General features: G+C 47.7%; 1 protein-coding gene and 1 long non-coding RNA gene across 3 annotated transcripts in view; one reads left to right on the top strand and one right to left on the bottom strand.

The window, feature by feature from the left end:
• Nucleotides 1–14,926, top strand: part of RGS6 (regulator of G protein signaling 6) — a gene marked incomplete at its 3' end in the record, with an annotated part of 299,068 nt that extends 284,142 nt beyond the window's left edge. For both annotated transcript variants that reach the window (XM_080397635.1, XM_080397636.1), the window contains one exon: nucleotides 13,101–14,926. In XM_080397635.1, coding sequence (XP_080253761.1) covers nucleotides 13,101–13,151 — 51 coding nt within the window. The remainder of the gene's footprint in view (nucleotides 1–13,100) is intronic.
• On the bottom strand, nucleotides 3,445–13,152 carry LOC308067937. Its single transcript, XR_013929789.1, has 3 exons — nucleotides 5,780–13,152; nucleotides 4,599–5,160; nucleotides 3,445–3,530 (listed from the first exon to the last, which is right to left on the bottom strand). It is a non-coding gene; the product is annotated as an uncharacterized lncRNA (long non-coding RNA).
• Nucleotides 14,927–15,686: the final 760 nt, after the last annotated feature.

A 15,686-nucleotide genomic window follows, 5' to 3' on the forward strand; every position in this document is an offset into this window, starting at 1 on the left:
CAGCATCAGCGTGCATTCCATGACAGCCCACCACCACAGCCTGGCCAGCAGCTGTGTGGTCCCAGGACCAAGCATCACGGTCATCAGTCATCTGGTGAACAGCAAAGGGCCATGTCCACATGATAGACCAGATTGCTGCAAGGCACACATTGCAAGCAGGGGGGCAACAGATTTATTTTCTCCCCTGATCGGTTTTGAAGAGTCCTCAAAAATATGTGGGCAGCACAGCGGTAGGATAGACAACAGTCCCTGACCCCATCAGCCCTATGCCAGGCTCCTGAAATCGCAAGTGTAAAGCTAGGTGGGCTCTTCCATGCTCTCCGTGGGAGTCCTGGGAAAGGGTCAATCACAGGGAGTTGCAGGTCTGACAGTCCACTGCATCGGAGCGCTTACTAATCCACCTAATTTTAAAAATGATGGCAGTGCACATGGTGGCAGGTTTATCTCACTATAGTTTTCCTTTTGAGTAGAGCAAAGATTGACATTATGAAAGCAGAGTTAGCCTGTCTCCTCTCCCAGGTGAAGATAAATGGCATCATAAAAATCAGACATCATGTATCATATATGTTATAAATAATACCAGGTACTGAAGTAATAACTTAAAGACACACATGCACACAAATCCATACATCCACATCTCTCTCTTCTGTCATATTTGATCATCTTGCTAATTAAAAGGAGTCTGCTATACTATTTTTAGCCATGCAGTCTCAGCCTAGCTGTTTAAACCAGTGTAGTTTCCCATCTGCTTTAGAAATGATTTAATAATCAGATAGACAGAAGCTTAGTTCTCGTAAGCTGAGATGATCCTTCAGGGCCAAGAGTAGAAGGAAAATATATTTTAATGAGTACAGTTAGGGGAACCACTGCTGCTTTTGTCTTGCTAAGGAAGCCACTAAGTCTCTGCCTAACTTGTGCTGATGGCCATTTACACTTAAAAAAGGGGGAAAGAGGAGGGGGTTGCTTTGTTGCAGCTTGCAGCATCTTGAGTATTCTCTCTAAAAGCAGCAATGGTACTCTAGCAATAACAGGGATTAAACCTATGGATACAGCCTCAGCAGGTAACTTGGATAAGCCTGGGCCATGATACTTGGACTTGAATTCCAACTTTCCTAAACTTGCTATATTCCAAGGAAGGAATTTCCCCTGTAAGAAAGCTGGTGTTAAAGTTTCTGACTCAGTATCGAGGTGGTGACCCAATGCTGAGAAGATCTCTGCATTTTATTCCCAGCTGACATTTTTTTAAGAGCAAAAGGCGCACACGCACGTACAGCTTTTGAGAGGTTCAGAGTTCTCAATCTTCGTGCTTTAAAGGACAAGAGAGCGGGCAGACCAGTGATACATTGTTTATTCAGAATTTTTACAACTTCTGTCTCAACCGACTGACACGGCCCACTTACTCATTACATTCCCGGACTGAAAAATCTCTTCAGCTGAAGAAGATAAAGAAGCTCTTGTGTGTCTCTGGCTGCCTGAGATCAGAGAGGAGAGCTGCACAACCTGGGAGGTCCCCTTGTGAAACTCAGCCCAAGCGATGGCAGCACGTGGCAGCCTGAGGCAAAACCAACAGCCCCAGCCGGAGGGTGCTGCACAGGACTGGGGGGGTGAAGGTGCAAATGCTGGACTTTTGGCTGGACATAGGAATCTGTGGAAAATCCCTTTCCCTGCGTTCTCCCCGCCTCCCTCAAGCCATAGTGGCGCAGCACAGTGTATGCAGAGGTGTGATGGGCACAGGCCTGCTGTGGCTGCCTACACGTGATAAGCTATGGGCTGTACTTTGTCTTTCATCACTACAGTCTGTAAAGAGTGTAATACTAATGGGAAAAGGAGCCCTTCTCTTAAGTCCTAAAGGAAATGCGAGTATGTAGTGAGACTGCTACTGGAGGGCAGCAGAGGTAACACCTGTGTGAGGTGCAACCAGGTGGATGATCTCTCAGCCTGGTGGCAGAGCTGAAAGAAGAATTAAAAAGGTTAAGGAGTGTCGGGGAGTGTGAGAGGGAGACAGACCGCTGGAGCCATTCTCTGCCTTCACTGAGACAAATGCACCCCATGGACACATCACAAGAAGCGGAGGCTCCCCTGCCTGCTCACCACCAGGCAGATGGAGGGGGCCGAAGTGACAGGGAGGAATGATAATAGGTCTCTGCTCGGGGCAGCAGCCCTTTTTCTCATAGGAGATTTCAACCTAGCAGATGTCTGCTGGAAATACAACACAGCGGAGAGGAAACGATCTAGGAGGTTCCTGGAGTGTGTGGAAGACACCAGCTGTGTGAGAAAGTTGAATAAGCCAGCCAGGGGAGATGCCCCACTGGACCTGCTGTTTTCAAACAGAAGGACTGGTGGGTGATGTGGTGGTCAGATGAGATTTCTTTAGAGTCCTGGATGTTATGGATGGAACATTTTGTACAGGACTGCAAGTCATTGAAGACTGAAGATTGTCTCAGTTCCCAGGCATAGATGAATAACTGATCGGCAGACTGGCCCAGCTTCATTAACTGTAGGAGACAGCTGCAGTAGGCAGAAGGCAGGTGCTGGTAAGCAAGAGTTGCTGTAGTCCTTGCGTTAGCAGCAGTGGGGTGATTTTGTGTTCTCATCCAGAAGCCTTGTATGGGGTCCCACATTGCATCCTTAATCACTACAGAGCCGGTCTCCCACCTTGGTTTCTCATGCAAAGATGGCTTTTCCAGGAGCAAGAATAGGACTGGAGATGGTGTATTTTGATATAGTTGTCATGCTCAGTGGCCAGGATGCTTTCTGTCTGGAGCCTAAAATGCCTTCCTCCTCCTTGCAGTGGTGCAAACTGGCATTTTCATTGTAGTATTTCCTCAGCTTTCATTCTCTGGTGTCTTTTGGCTATTTTGTATTAAACGATCCTTGGCTTAGAACTTTGAGAGCATCTCACTCCATCACCCAGAGAAATCCAGTCCCATATTTAGTTTCAGTTCCATGTGTATCTGTTCATTTGCGTTATGCAGCCATGAAAGCTTCAGTGTCTACCCTGCCTGCCTGGCTGTCCCTTCCTAGATGCTCTCAGCAGTTTTCCAGCTCTGTGGTGTTACCCTTGTTCTTCCCTGCTGCTGCTTTCCCATCTTCCTCATCTTCAGCTTCATCCCTTGGCCACTGCTACTGCCTCATGCTGGTTTTTGTCTTCTCAGTTTGTCTGCTGTTGGATCAGAGTTCAAGTCACATGTGAACTGTCCTGGTCCTATTCTTAATTCATGAGTATGGTGTCACACACATGAAATGTGTTGATGGGATCTTACCTTTCTCAGGTGAACCGTGTGATATTTTGCACAGCTTTGTGTCACTGTGATGTATTACAAACACTAACCATGAACACAGTGAAGAAGGCATAAGGCTGGAGAAAGAATTGCTGCTGGAGATCATCAGGGCTCTCATTTTAACTGGTTCCTTGATAATCTCATAGAACTATCATATACTTACCAGCTTTCCCACTTTTTCACTTTCCCAGCTCTACCAGCTTGCATAAATAGGTAACGGCATTTGAGGGCATGGAAAGTATTCACAACCTGCAATATAATAAACACAAAGGTTTAAGCCATTATGGGGAGACAATAGTGGTTGAAAAACTGGGAAGTATAAAAAAGTGATGGACCGAGGTGCTGGTGAAGTGAGTATCAGAACAGACAGCTAGAAGGATAGGGGATAAGAGTAGGGAAAGATATATGAATGGATGCCAAAGTTTCTTAGATTTGGCAGCAAGTAAAGACTTCTGGGAAAAGGGTTATTTTTATCTTCGGAAGATATTTTACTTTAAAAGAAAACGTGCTTGCTCCACTACTCCAGCCATTAACAAATACCGGCTTTTACTGGGAAAAGGTACTTGCATTACATAGGTGATGGAAAGCATCAGAATGTACCTGGAGCATGAAGGGATCCAGTTGGCATTTGCAACCTGTCATCTGATTGTTCTCTTATGTGGAGTAACTGGTCAGTGTCAGTACCTAGCCCTGGGATTACTGGCCTGCACAGTGCACCATCGAGTGGTCGTGGCACGCTTGAATTGCATCTGTTCCTGGTATCGGCATAGTACCTTACCTGGTTTGATACGCGGTGGGTTGCATGTTATTACATGTGTGCTGTGTAGTCTGTTCTCTATACAGGGGCTCCTTTGAAGGGTAAGTATTCATCACTTCTAGTGGATAAGTTATTCCTCACTTCCCTTCCTAAAAATACTGCTGTGTAGTGCTGGTAGTGCAGAACGGCAGCTGCCTTTCGCCCCTGAGCTCACTACCTTCCATCAGTGAGTGAGTGATCCCTGCGTGTATGGTTTCTGAAGTGCTTTGGGATCCTTCTGGATGAAAGGTATTATGCAGAGTTCAGGGCATACTGTTCATTTACTGTCTTTTATTCCAGCCACACACAAACTCTGGAAGATGAAAGTTGGCACCTTCCCACTACAGAGAGGTCTAGATGCTAGCTGCAGATACTGAACCGGGATCTTAGCAAGGGGTTTGACAGGGAGGGGGGCTTAGTCCCTGCTGTGATTTCAGCCAAGCTTATTCCGATACTCCAAAGGGGTTTCATATTTTGCTGGTGTTTCTGTTTTCCTCTGACTGTGCGAGATACTTACTTACCTGGTTCCCAGTCCTGCTGAAGACAGTTAAACAAACTGAGTCCATTGCACACAAAGGGAATAATAGAACTGCACCCTGCACGAGGGGCAGACCAGCAACACGCAGTAAGGGCATTTTCTGGGGTGGCTTGGAAAAACGTTCTACTACACCATCGTATGCTGGCTGCATTGATCCTGGCAGGCCTGTGGTGAAGTGCCCTCCTTCACTGTGGTAAGTTTAAGCAGTCCGTAGGCTGCTTCAGCTAATGCCAAAATTAGCTTGAACACATTCTTCGATACAAGGAGCCCAGAGTGCTCCAGAACAGAAGAGGATCTTCCTTGTGGTGCTGGTGGGATGGTAGAGGAGAGCTCCAACCATTATGAAGCTGTTCTAGGAGTGGGTGAGTCTGGGGCATGTGTCAGTTCCTGGTTTGTGCCGTATGCAGTGGTGCACTGGTATTTCTCGAAGCAAAGTGCAGTGCCTCTCCTAGGAAGCATAGAAAATCCACACAAAGTAAAGTGGCTATGGATGATCGCAGTTTTAATTGGACTGCAGCTCTGAACTGTTCCTGTAGCGATATAAGCTGGAAAAGGAAAAAAGCAGTATCAAATGTAAGAACCTAACCCATGGTTGCTCAGCTTCACTGCTATCAGCAGGAATGGCAAGAAGCTCAGGAAACTTGTCATTCAAGCCTTACAAGAGGAGTAGGGCCCGCTCTGCGAGAGTTTGGGGGCAGCTTGTAAAACCACGCTGGTGACAATGGGTGAGCATCCTGCACATCACAAGCAGCCACTCCCCTGCTTACCCTCTACAGCCACTTTGCAGCTCCTATTTTCAGTCTGTGTCAGTGTGCAATTGGTGGTATCGCCCACCATATTTTGTGTGCTAATTTATGTTATATATGTTCATAGTTTATGTGTCTGTGTTTTATTTTATGTTGAACTAAGTTATTTTACTGTATTGTTTATGTTCTTAACTGTTTCATATTTAACTTTGTTAATTTATGTTACTATCTTATGTTTGCAATGTAACTTTTAATGAAAAAATCTAATAAAAAGAATATTTTTAAATGACATAAAAATAAAATTTCCCCAGGATTGTCACAGCACTCTCCAAACCATCAAGCTGCAACAAGGTCATTTACCACCTCATACCAACACACTCTTCATGCCAGTCCCTCTGCTGCCTCCTCCTAGTCTCACCTCATCCAGGGCACATGTTCTGTCTACTCTTGCTTCTTCCTCTCTCCACTTCTTCGGCTGCTCCCTCTTCACTGGCTGCCCAGCCCCTTACCAGAACCAGCCACAGCTGCACCTTATCTACATTGACCAACCCACCGCCCCTGAAGCCAGCCCACAGCTGTATGTTATTAATGATCATTAACCCAGCTTCATCCCTCTACCCGTGGGCTGGATACAGCCCCCCAGGGTCCTCAATCCGGCCCCCGGTATTTACAGAACCCCCCCGCCCCCGGGGGTTGGGGGGGAACCAAGCAGCCGCAGATGGCTGCCTGCCACTGCATCCGCGCACTGGCCCCCTGCTTAAAAAGTTTGGGGACCCCTGCTCTACAATTCCCCCTCTTTTATTTTTAATAATTCATACCTCATTTTTTTACGAATCATCACAAACTTTTTACAAATAAACTTTTCATACATTCCGGACTATTTGTCCCTGAACTCTTTTTTTCTTCTTAACATTTCATGCCTTATGTATTTAACAATCATCACAACTTTTTCACAAATAAACTTCTCATACAGTCCAGACAATTTGTCCCTGAACTCATACACATATCCCTTCTGCCATTTTATCTTGGGCTTTTCAGCTTCTGAGGGCTGATCACCTTTCTTCTCATCTGCTTTCCTGACATCTAGGATTTTGTTTTCTTCAGAGGGGGGTTCTGATGAACTTATACTACCTCATCCTTTCACCTCTTGGGTCACACCAGACAGTAACCTGAACAAGCTTTCAACAGCAGCAGATCAAGAATACAGCACTAACACATTACTTTGTGTCCCAACAAGCTTCTCAACATCCTTGTGGTCACCCATTTCTTCTACAAGTGGAGACACCTTCAACAAGCACACAAACACCAGCAAGAATACCACCAGGCCGAGCAGCAGCAGCAACGGTGGGAGCTGCCCACGGCACTGCGCTGCTCCCACACCTTCCCCCGGCACAGCCGTCACCGCTGTCTGGCCAGACCCGCTCTGGACCCACCACAGCTGTGGGCTGCTGCCACATCTGGCCATGTACTTTGCTGCTGTCACCCGTTACCCTCAGTCTCTTAACTCCATGGCAGTCAGGCTTCCTTCTCCTTGATCCCAACAGCTCACCTTTACCGGTGTCTGATCCAGATCCCCAGGTTCTTCCCACCTATCTCAACGTGATCTGGATCACAGTCTATCCCCACCTGTCTCCGCTATGTTGGGCACCACCATCACTGTTCAAAACTTCAAACATCCCCCAGCACAGCCATCACCGCTGTTGCCGCTCGTTACACTCAGTCTCATAATCCAAAGGGCCTCACACAGGGCACCAATTGTCACAGCACTCTCCAAACTAGCCAGCTGCAACAAGGTCTTTTACCATCTCATACCAACACACTCTTCATGGCAGTCCCTCTGCTGCCTTCTCCTCATCTTGCCTCATCCAGGGCATGCTCGCTCGCTCTCTTCTTTCCGCTTCTTCCTCCTCTCTCTTCCTCGGCTGCTCCCTCTTCACTGGCTGCCCAGCCCCTTACCAGAACCAGCCACAGCTGCACCTTATCTACATTGACCAACCCACCGCCCCTGAAGCCAGCCCACAGCTGTATGTTATCAATGATCATTAACCCAGCTTCATCCCTCTACACAAGATCTGCAGTGTAATATAACATTGAAAACCAAACAGTGCTGGCAGCACTAGGGCCATGGCAATCTCTTTCTTAGAAGTGAAGTTTGGTGGCACAATGTTCTTGTAGTATGTTAGCTAAAAGGTAGGAGGTCTGAGCAGTGCCTGTCACCATGTGAAAAACCTCAGATTCAAGCTGATGGAGGTAGGGTTTGTTCATCTCCAGTGGAGATGCAAACCAGCCCCAGTCCTCTGCTGGGGGTCTTGCAGAAGGATGGGTTAACGCCGCTCCCCTGGAGATGACTTCTCCAGGAATGTGATGCTTCTGGCTGGAGCAGATTGGGCAGCAGGCTGGGGAGAGGACAACCCTGAGCACAAAAGAGGGGCAGAGAGCAAGAAGTGGAGTCAGCTATAGCAGGCAAAGTCCTAAGCTGGTGGGTGGAGAGTGTGGATGTGAACAGTCAGCATGAAAGCACATTGGTCTGTATTGACACAGCAAAAAGGGGAGCCTATGCTGCCATATCAGAAGCTCCCCACATGCTTCCTCTCCCTCCATTGGTGCATCCACAAAGCTCCCTACGGGATAAATCCTGCCTGGGTGTCCAGGTACGTTGCTGACGGTGTGCATGGAAGTGCTGGCTCCTGCATGTTAGTGGTGGTTGATGTATCTGCATGCTAGATACAGAAACTGTACTCTGTGCTGGGCAGAGCATGTTAACATGTATGAAATCACAGGTACTGGACAAAAATAAACTTTCTTTCTAAAAGTAGTAAAAAAAAATAGTTCACAGCCTTTGCCTTCTCTCCCAGCTGTGCAAAGTGCTGGGTTTAGTAGATAAAAGCAAAGAGCAAGATGGAAACTCCGATGCCTCATACAGGAAGTTTGAAAGGAGTGCTGTCTCCTTTTTGTGTCAAATTCAAGACTTTTTTTTTTTTTTTTCCTCCTCTTATTTGGGTTCTTGCATATGTTAAATTGCTGAATTCTGCTTCATTAAAATAATTGCTAATTGCATTTTACAGTTTAGTTTAGTAGCTGCTCAGCAAAGACTCAGCCATCAAAGATGCTAAGCATCTCCTGTGACCTGCAGGTTAATCTTCACTTCGCTGGGCCTTAGTGAGAGCCCTGATGGTCCACGAGTGCCGAGGTCTGGTCCTCTGCCTGGCATTGGAGCCAAGCAATAGGATGGGCCGCATACTTGGAAGTCAGATTCTGGGGGGCAGTTTCATAAAGTTTGCTAAGAATCCTCTGACATTTTCCTTAGGTTACTCCAAAGTCAGGCTTGGTTTTTTTACTTTTTCCTTAGGGTACTCCCAAGTCAGGCTGTAAAAACTGAGGCACTTGTCATGCCAGTGTTCAGGGGTAAAAAAAAAATTAAAAAAATCATTCATTCAGCTGCACAGAGAGAACTGGATGTTACCTTTACCAAGATGTGGTGACACTGCATGTGATGTTTGCGTTAAAGCTGTGTTCCAGCCCAGCTGCTTGCAGGGAATGAGAGAAAAGAAAGCCTGCCTGCATCCAACAAGATACACAAAATCTGCCCTACAACATGTGTCCTACTGCTTTTGCTATGCTGTTTGAGCGACAACAGTCTGGGTTTTTAATTGTTGTAACTCTAATCAGTAGTGACAAATATTTTGCAACTGGAGGACTGGGGATTTCTTTATAAGCCTTAGACCCCATGTAAAAAGTTTACTCCTTACATGGACTCTAATCTTGCCTTATTATTCAGCGTATGCACACGACGGCATAAAAGGAGCACTCTAGTGTTCTGAGCCTGAAATCATATGCTTTCCAAGTCCCTTGCCAGCACAGCTTAGATGAAATTTCTCCTGGAAATAAGGCAGGAGTTGTTGACATTTTCTTTTAATGGGGAAAGGAGAGGTAGAAATGTGCAGGCAGCCGCTGGTTTCATGCTAAACAAAGATGTGGAAGGAAAAAAACATTTATTTTGATTGAACGTTTTTAAAGAAACTAGGTGTACTTGTGCCAGACTTTCACATTGTAATAATCCAAAACTTCCTCACTTCATTGGAGATCTCCCCAAGGGAATCCCAGCTGAGTGTCAGAGGAGGCCCAACATGACCTCCTGAGCCTAAACTTTTTTGGCATGCATTGCACCCAACTACGAATTGATTTAGCCACCTCCAGCTTCTCAGAGCAGCCTTTCACCTGACTGACTGAGGCACTCATGGCACACGAGCCTCAGGGAAAGGTCGCAGGACTGCAAAAAATACAGGGGTGCGTCCCACCTCTGCTGTCCTGGGGTGGACCCAGGCCACCTTTGCCTGGTCACCCGGATCCCCTTTTGCAGGCACAGGAAAGCCATGACGTTAAGGCACACTGATGCCATCCTGGGCTGTTTGGCCATGGATGCCCTCCCAGCGAGCAGGGTCGCGTGGGTTTGGATGGACTGGTTGGGGTCCTGGGGGAGAGCATCGGCTGGCTGGGGAGCGAGCTGCTGCACCATCCTGAAGGAGCTATTGTGTGTGCTACGCTTTGGCTTTTGTCAGTCAGCTAGCACAAAACTTTTGTGTCTCCTGCTGGATTTCAAGCCTAAGAAGCCCTGGAGGGCTAAACCTGAAACAAATGCCATGGACCAGCCCCTCAACTAGTGTAAACTGGCAGCAGTTCTGTGAAAGCAGCTAAGTCACATTGATTTACCCCAGCAAAGTGGATCCCATCCAGCATTTCCACCTGTGACACAATGTTTTGCTCCCTTGTTCATTTTAGTAACAGGAAACAGATACCAGTTTACCTGATGAAATGCAGATTTTTCCTGATCCTCTTCATTTTTATTTTAATGAGGATGTCTAAGATGAGAGAATCCCAAACTGAATACTTGCATCCCACCCACCCTCCAGCCCACGGATATTCATATGACTCAGACCCATGCTGTGAGGCTGACGTTTATCTCTGCATTGGATTGAAACAAAATCCCCTACACCAGTATGCCTGGTTGGGGACCCCATCAGTACCAAAGATGAATGTTACAGTTACAGCCCAGTGGTCTTTCTTGTAGCCAGAAATTTCACCACATTAATCCTTCTATGTGATTCCAGGGATCCTTTCACCATCTGTCTTATCACAATGTTGGACACAACAGCCAAGCAGAAAACATCGCTGCCTACTTCTTGCGGTCTTAAAACAGATATTCTCGCACCCATCTGTTCGCATGTCCCTGCACGTGAGGCTGTTTGGCACCTCACACCTCCCTGACACAGTTATCCTCCCGGACAGCCGGGCCCCACGCTGGGGACTCATCCCAGCCCGCAGGCGGGCAGTTAGCTGCAGAACCAGCGGCTGGATCTGGGTTCCTGGGCTAACAGCTTTCCTGCCAGATGGGGAGCTGCCAATGGAGCTCACCACCTTTGCCCGCAGACGGGAAGCAGTTGCCACTGGAAAACCCATGAGCAAACTTTTGCTCTGTGCAAACCTTGGCCATCAGCTCCATTTCTGACTCACCACCTCCTCCAGGGCAGCCTTTCTGTCAGGCGCCCCCTCCCCTTGGCCCAGCCCGGCCTTGGAATTTCCCCCTTCCCACTTTGAACACATTCGTGGGGCTGGATGTGGAACAGTGTCTGCTCCTCAACGCCGCTGGACCCTGGCACAGGGAGCTGGCATACCCCCAGGCTGCCTGCCTCTGAGAAGATAACAAGAGGAACTGCCTGCAGCAGATTAGTTAGAGTCTGACTGTATAGTCATTATACAAACCCAAGGCTTATTTGTTGGGGTTTTTCTAAGGAAGTGTCCAAATATAGGTGGAAACTAATTTTTTTTTTTTTTTCAAAAACCAGCCATGTTATTCTTGCAGAAATTAACATCCACATCTTTACTGTCTTCTTCCTATAAATGGGATTCAGAAATTGAGAATTCCCTAGCACTCTTTCTCAGGTATTCCTTAACGGCAGCAAAATGACAGCCATAGTTGTAGCCCCCCAAGTACTGCCATGTTGTTCTGCAGAAGTCTTGGCTACCTCCTGGGGTAGCCCTGGGCTGAGCTTCCCAGAAGTGCATTTAAAAATAATAATAGTAATTATCAATAATTTGATTTATAGTGAAGGAAAGCACACATGCCTTAAACGTCAGTGGTGCTGGTATGTCTGCTGAGCTTGAGAGGGAGCTGGTCCTTCCTGAGCCATGCCCTGGGTGCAAGCTGTGCTGCAGAGACGGAGGAGCCACAGAGCTGTGACTGTAGCTGTTCTGTCCTGGGCAGGACAGCCTGAGTGACGACAGTGTTACCAGCAGCCAGCTGGTCATGTACAGGGAGCAGCCAGATTAGGCCATGCATGTTTATGCAGCCAAGCCAAGCAAAAAGTAAAAGGCACACATCTGAGTAACGAAATGAGGCTTCTGCACAGAACTGTTACATCCTCCTGGAACAGCCCTAAATGGGAATAGATTAGAAATCAAGGAGGGGAGGTGGGGGTGGAGGGGTGTGGGGGTTCTTTTTTCTTAGTGTTAACCTGTTAAACAAGGCGTATTTCAAATGACCTGCTAAATTTTACATTTCAAATTTTCCTACATTTTGCACATACTTTTTTTCACTGTATAATCTGTCTTGCTCTTTCTTTCAAACAGCAATTATTAGAACCTTCTATTGCAAAGGAAATCTTGGCTATATATAGTAACGTAGAGGAGGTTGTTTAAGAGCTGCTAGGTATTCCATGGCTCTCTGGTATTCCCTGGATGTTTATTTCAAACAAGACTTTTTCTTCTTTTAAGAAAAACATCGTTTTTCAAGAGGAAAACTCAGCAAAGAAACACAGCAACTGGTGCAATTCCTGAAGCAATTTTTCACTGTTACATCAGTAATTGCAACGCCATCAGTATCCCCTATGGGGATATACCTTTCCTACTGCCTGCAAATGAAGACCAGCTGTAGGTCCTCCCTTGGTCCTGGAAGCAGGGGCTGTATGTCCTCAGCCAGCGAGGGGATTCAGACATGCAGGTGACCTCCTCCCTGGTCCTTGGTCCCACCAGTCAGTGGGGAAGCTCACGTGGATGCCAGCAGCACATGAGCAAGGCTGCCACGGCCATGCACCTGAGCGGTGGCTCGGAGGGGAACACAGGGAAGGCAGGGAGGCTGGGCAGGAATGGAACAATGAGACAAGAGACGGAGGAGTGGGCAAAGCAGGGTGGCAGCAGGGCAGGGGCAGGCTAAGCTGTTTCTGAAATCATTTTTGTCGAGATCTGTTTCTGATGGCCGCTGTGCAGCGGCACCGGTTGACAGGCTGTGGGAGGGCCATCCCAGCTCTCACTGTGGCCTTGGTTTTGCAGCCCTGGGGTAGCTCTCTGCATGGAAGCCATGGCCTGGCACCGGCAGGATGACACTGGGCACAACAAGTCACAGCAAGCATAAGACAGAGCGTTGCTTTCACCGGTTCCCATGTAACTGCAGAAAGGCAACATCTTCACGAGGCAGTGTCCTGGGGCACAGCCTTGAGCGACAGCCACCTGGACATCACTAGCCACAACCCCTCCTGGCCAAACCACCTGCCTGGGGCAAAACCACAGGCACCCGCGATGCTGGGGATGAGCAAGCCCCCCATCGCCAGTCGGCAGGGCTGGGGGAGGCAGGTGCGCTCCCCGCTCTGGGGAAGACCCTTGCCCCTCACTTGCAGCCAAAGCATCCCACAGCATCACTCATGCCTCCGGGTCTCTTCTGTCTCTCTGTCTGTCCCTCCCTCCAGGGAAAGTCTCTGGCGAGCAAGCGCCTCACAGGCCTGATGCAATCCTCCTGACAGCTGCAGTCCACCGCCCCGTGGGAGAGACAACTGGGACCGCTGCCGGGGACGGGGCATTTTGGGGACAGCGGGTCCCTGCGAGGGAGCGAGCCGGAGTGAGCACAAGCGGGAAGCCACGTGCAGGTGAGCGCCTCTCCTCACAGTTTACATCGACACTTCCCTGCCTGCACAGCTTTGTAAGGACGCCGAGCTCTGCAGGTGCTTTGTTTCCGAGCGGGGTTCGGAGGAACGCACTTCACCATACACAGGAGGCTTGCTGGCTTGTTATTTAAGGGAACGGACTCAACCGCAACTTGGAGAAAGAAGAGCTGAGAGAGATCGGTGTTCTTCCTTCATCTCTTCTCTCCCTGGCACAAACATGGCTCTAATAGACGGCGCTGCAATCTCACTTGCTCCCTTTCTTGTGGCCATCTGGATCCAATAAAATATCTGCTGGAAGCTACTTCTCCTTCTCACAAAATCCCATGCATTTCTCCTGCAGATTCATGGACTTTAACCTTGTTTTTCTTTTCTATGTCTCTCCTCCTTTAAAGCCAAAAAGAAAAAGAAAAAAAAAGGCACTATTTAAGTTCATCATTCACTGTCGTTCCAATAGCATGTATCTTACCCAGAGATGATGGCCAGATCCTCAGCTGAAGTCAGGAGACTTGAGTGGTTTTCATCACCTGAGGATCTGCCCCGTGGAGTCAGACTCTGATCCTGGTGCAAATCCTCTGATGTCGGCGGACTCGCTCTGCATGTGCGCATAGTGCAAATGTGATCAGACTCTGCCTGATGCTCAAAAAGTCATGTTTTAGATGCGTAATGCACACAGAAACACACACACAGACACACACGCACGTGGTATTTAAAAGTGAGTTGGTTTATATTGTATTTGATTTTCTATTTATTTAAGGGTTTGCGTATTTACTCAATGATGGACGTTCAAGCTTTACTTCAAGTAGATAGAATCGGACTCCAGCTGCAATTGTAGAGGGCCAAAATCTGCTCACATGTATACAGGGAAAGGCAACTCTGGTATGGGCAGGTGTCAAAATTCAGCCTGCGGTGAGGAGGGAATTGATGGAGATGGGACCACCAGGAGCAGGATGTGAAAGGGCAAGGTGCTGGGTGGTGCCAGGTAACCTTTCCTAAACAGCAGCGCGCCCAGCTCAGATAACTGACTCTGCTGAGAAGCAGCATTGTAAGCGTGAAATTGTACCACTGGAGGAAATGAGCTTCCACTAAAACTCATCTGACCTACAGCCCGTGAATACAACTGCAAGAGGTGACCCATTAGCTTGTTGCAAACTGTTGGGAGTATGGAGGTTATGGTGAGGACAGAACTGAACTGATTTGATTAAAACCCCCATGTATACTAGCTGCAGATAGGAAAATGGACTGCATTCACATACTGTATATGAAAATTTCAAGACTCAGTTGACTCAGTGCCACAAAACCTCCTGTATTTTACAAGCACTTCAGATCTGAAGCGTATGTGAAAATAGACATTTCTTGGTCTTCTTCACGCATGCCAAGGCAAACTGGCTTTTTGTGCAGGTGGTAGAAATTGCTATATGGCTACAAGTCTGCATTCCTACCTAGGCAAAACCATCTAGCTAAGTAGACAGCTGGCTATCGACAATATTAACTTCTGAGGCAAGTATTATTCTAATATCTAAGGCCTATGTGTGCACAAAATCAGGCCAGGATAGTTTCTGTCAGAAAAAAGGACCTTCCCTCTTTACCCATGACATTTCTCATCTTGATACCTCTTTCCGCTCCCCGCCCCCCCGCCCAGAAAACTCCTATTATTGATTTTACCTGAGGTCTATAGGACCGTCTACACCTGCATGAATTTACAGTAGAATATTGAGTATGATATTTGTTCTTTACACATGCCTATTCCCGTAAACAGCCTGCTGTCTGAGGTCTTCAGATTTATCCTACACATACGTGACACACAAGTGAGTTCCAAGACTGAAGAACTGTCATGGATGTGCCTGTACATTCATGTGGTGTCCTGTGTCCTGCCTCTGAAAGGAACATTTGGTCTCCTCCAAACTGTCACTTAGCTGTCCTTGCAGGACCCATTTTCTGTTGCACACGCAGCCAAAGGGTCCCCTCGGGTAACAGAGGCTCTTCAGGTAACAGGCCTGGTTATCTATTCATCCACATTCATGTGTCCCTTTACGTCGTCCCTAGGAAAATGCAAAGGCTGGCTCTTCTCAGAGCCATGTTGTTTTTATCTGTGTCAACCCCACCATCACCATGTGTCACTGGAGCTCTGTAAACCAAAAGCTGCTCACACCCCAAGCTAATCTACTGCCAGTGCTGCCCAGCCTCTAGGCGAAGGTACTTCCTATTCCTATAGCAGGTTTGTCCTGTGAACCCCTGAACTGGTCTGCAGAGCATTCCTGAGCAGGATGTGCGCATAAAGCACGGAGCTGATGTGTAGCAAGTAGCAGAGATGGCCAAGTGTTACCAGGGGTATCTGCTTTGCGGTGAGTTCCTGATACTGGACAGGTCTTCTCCTGGGTGAAGGGTGGGGTA

The sequence above is a fragment of the Falco punctatus genome, assembly GCF_963210335.1.
Source record: "Falco punctatus genome assembly, chromosome: 7".
Taxonomy (NCBI): domain Eukaryota; kingdom Metazoa; phylum Chordata; class Aves; order Falconiformes; family Falconidae; genus Falco; species Falco punctatus.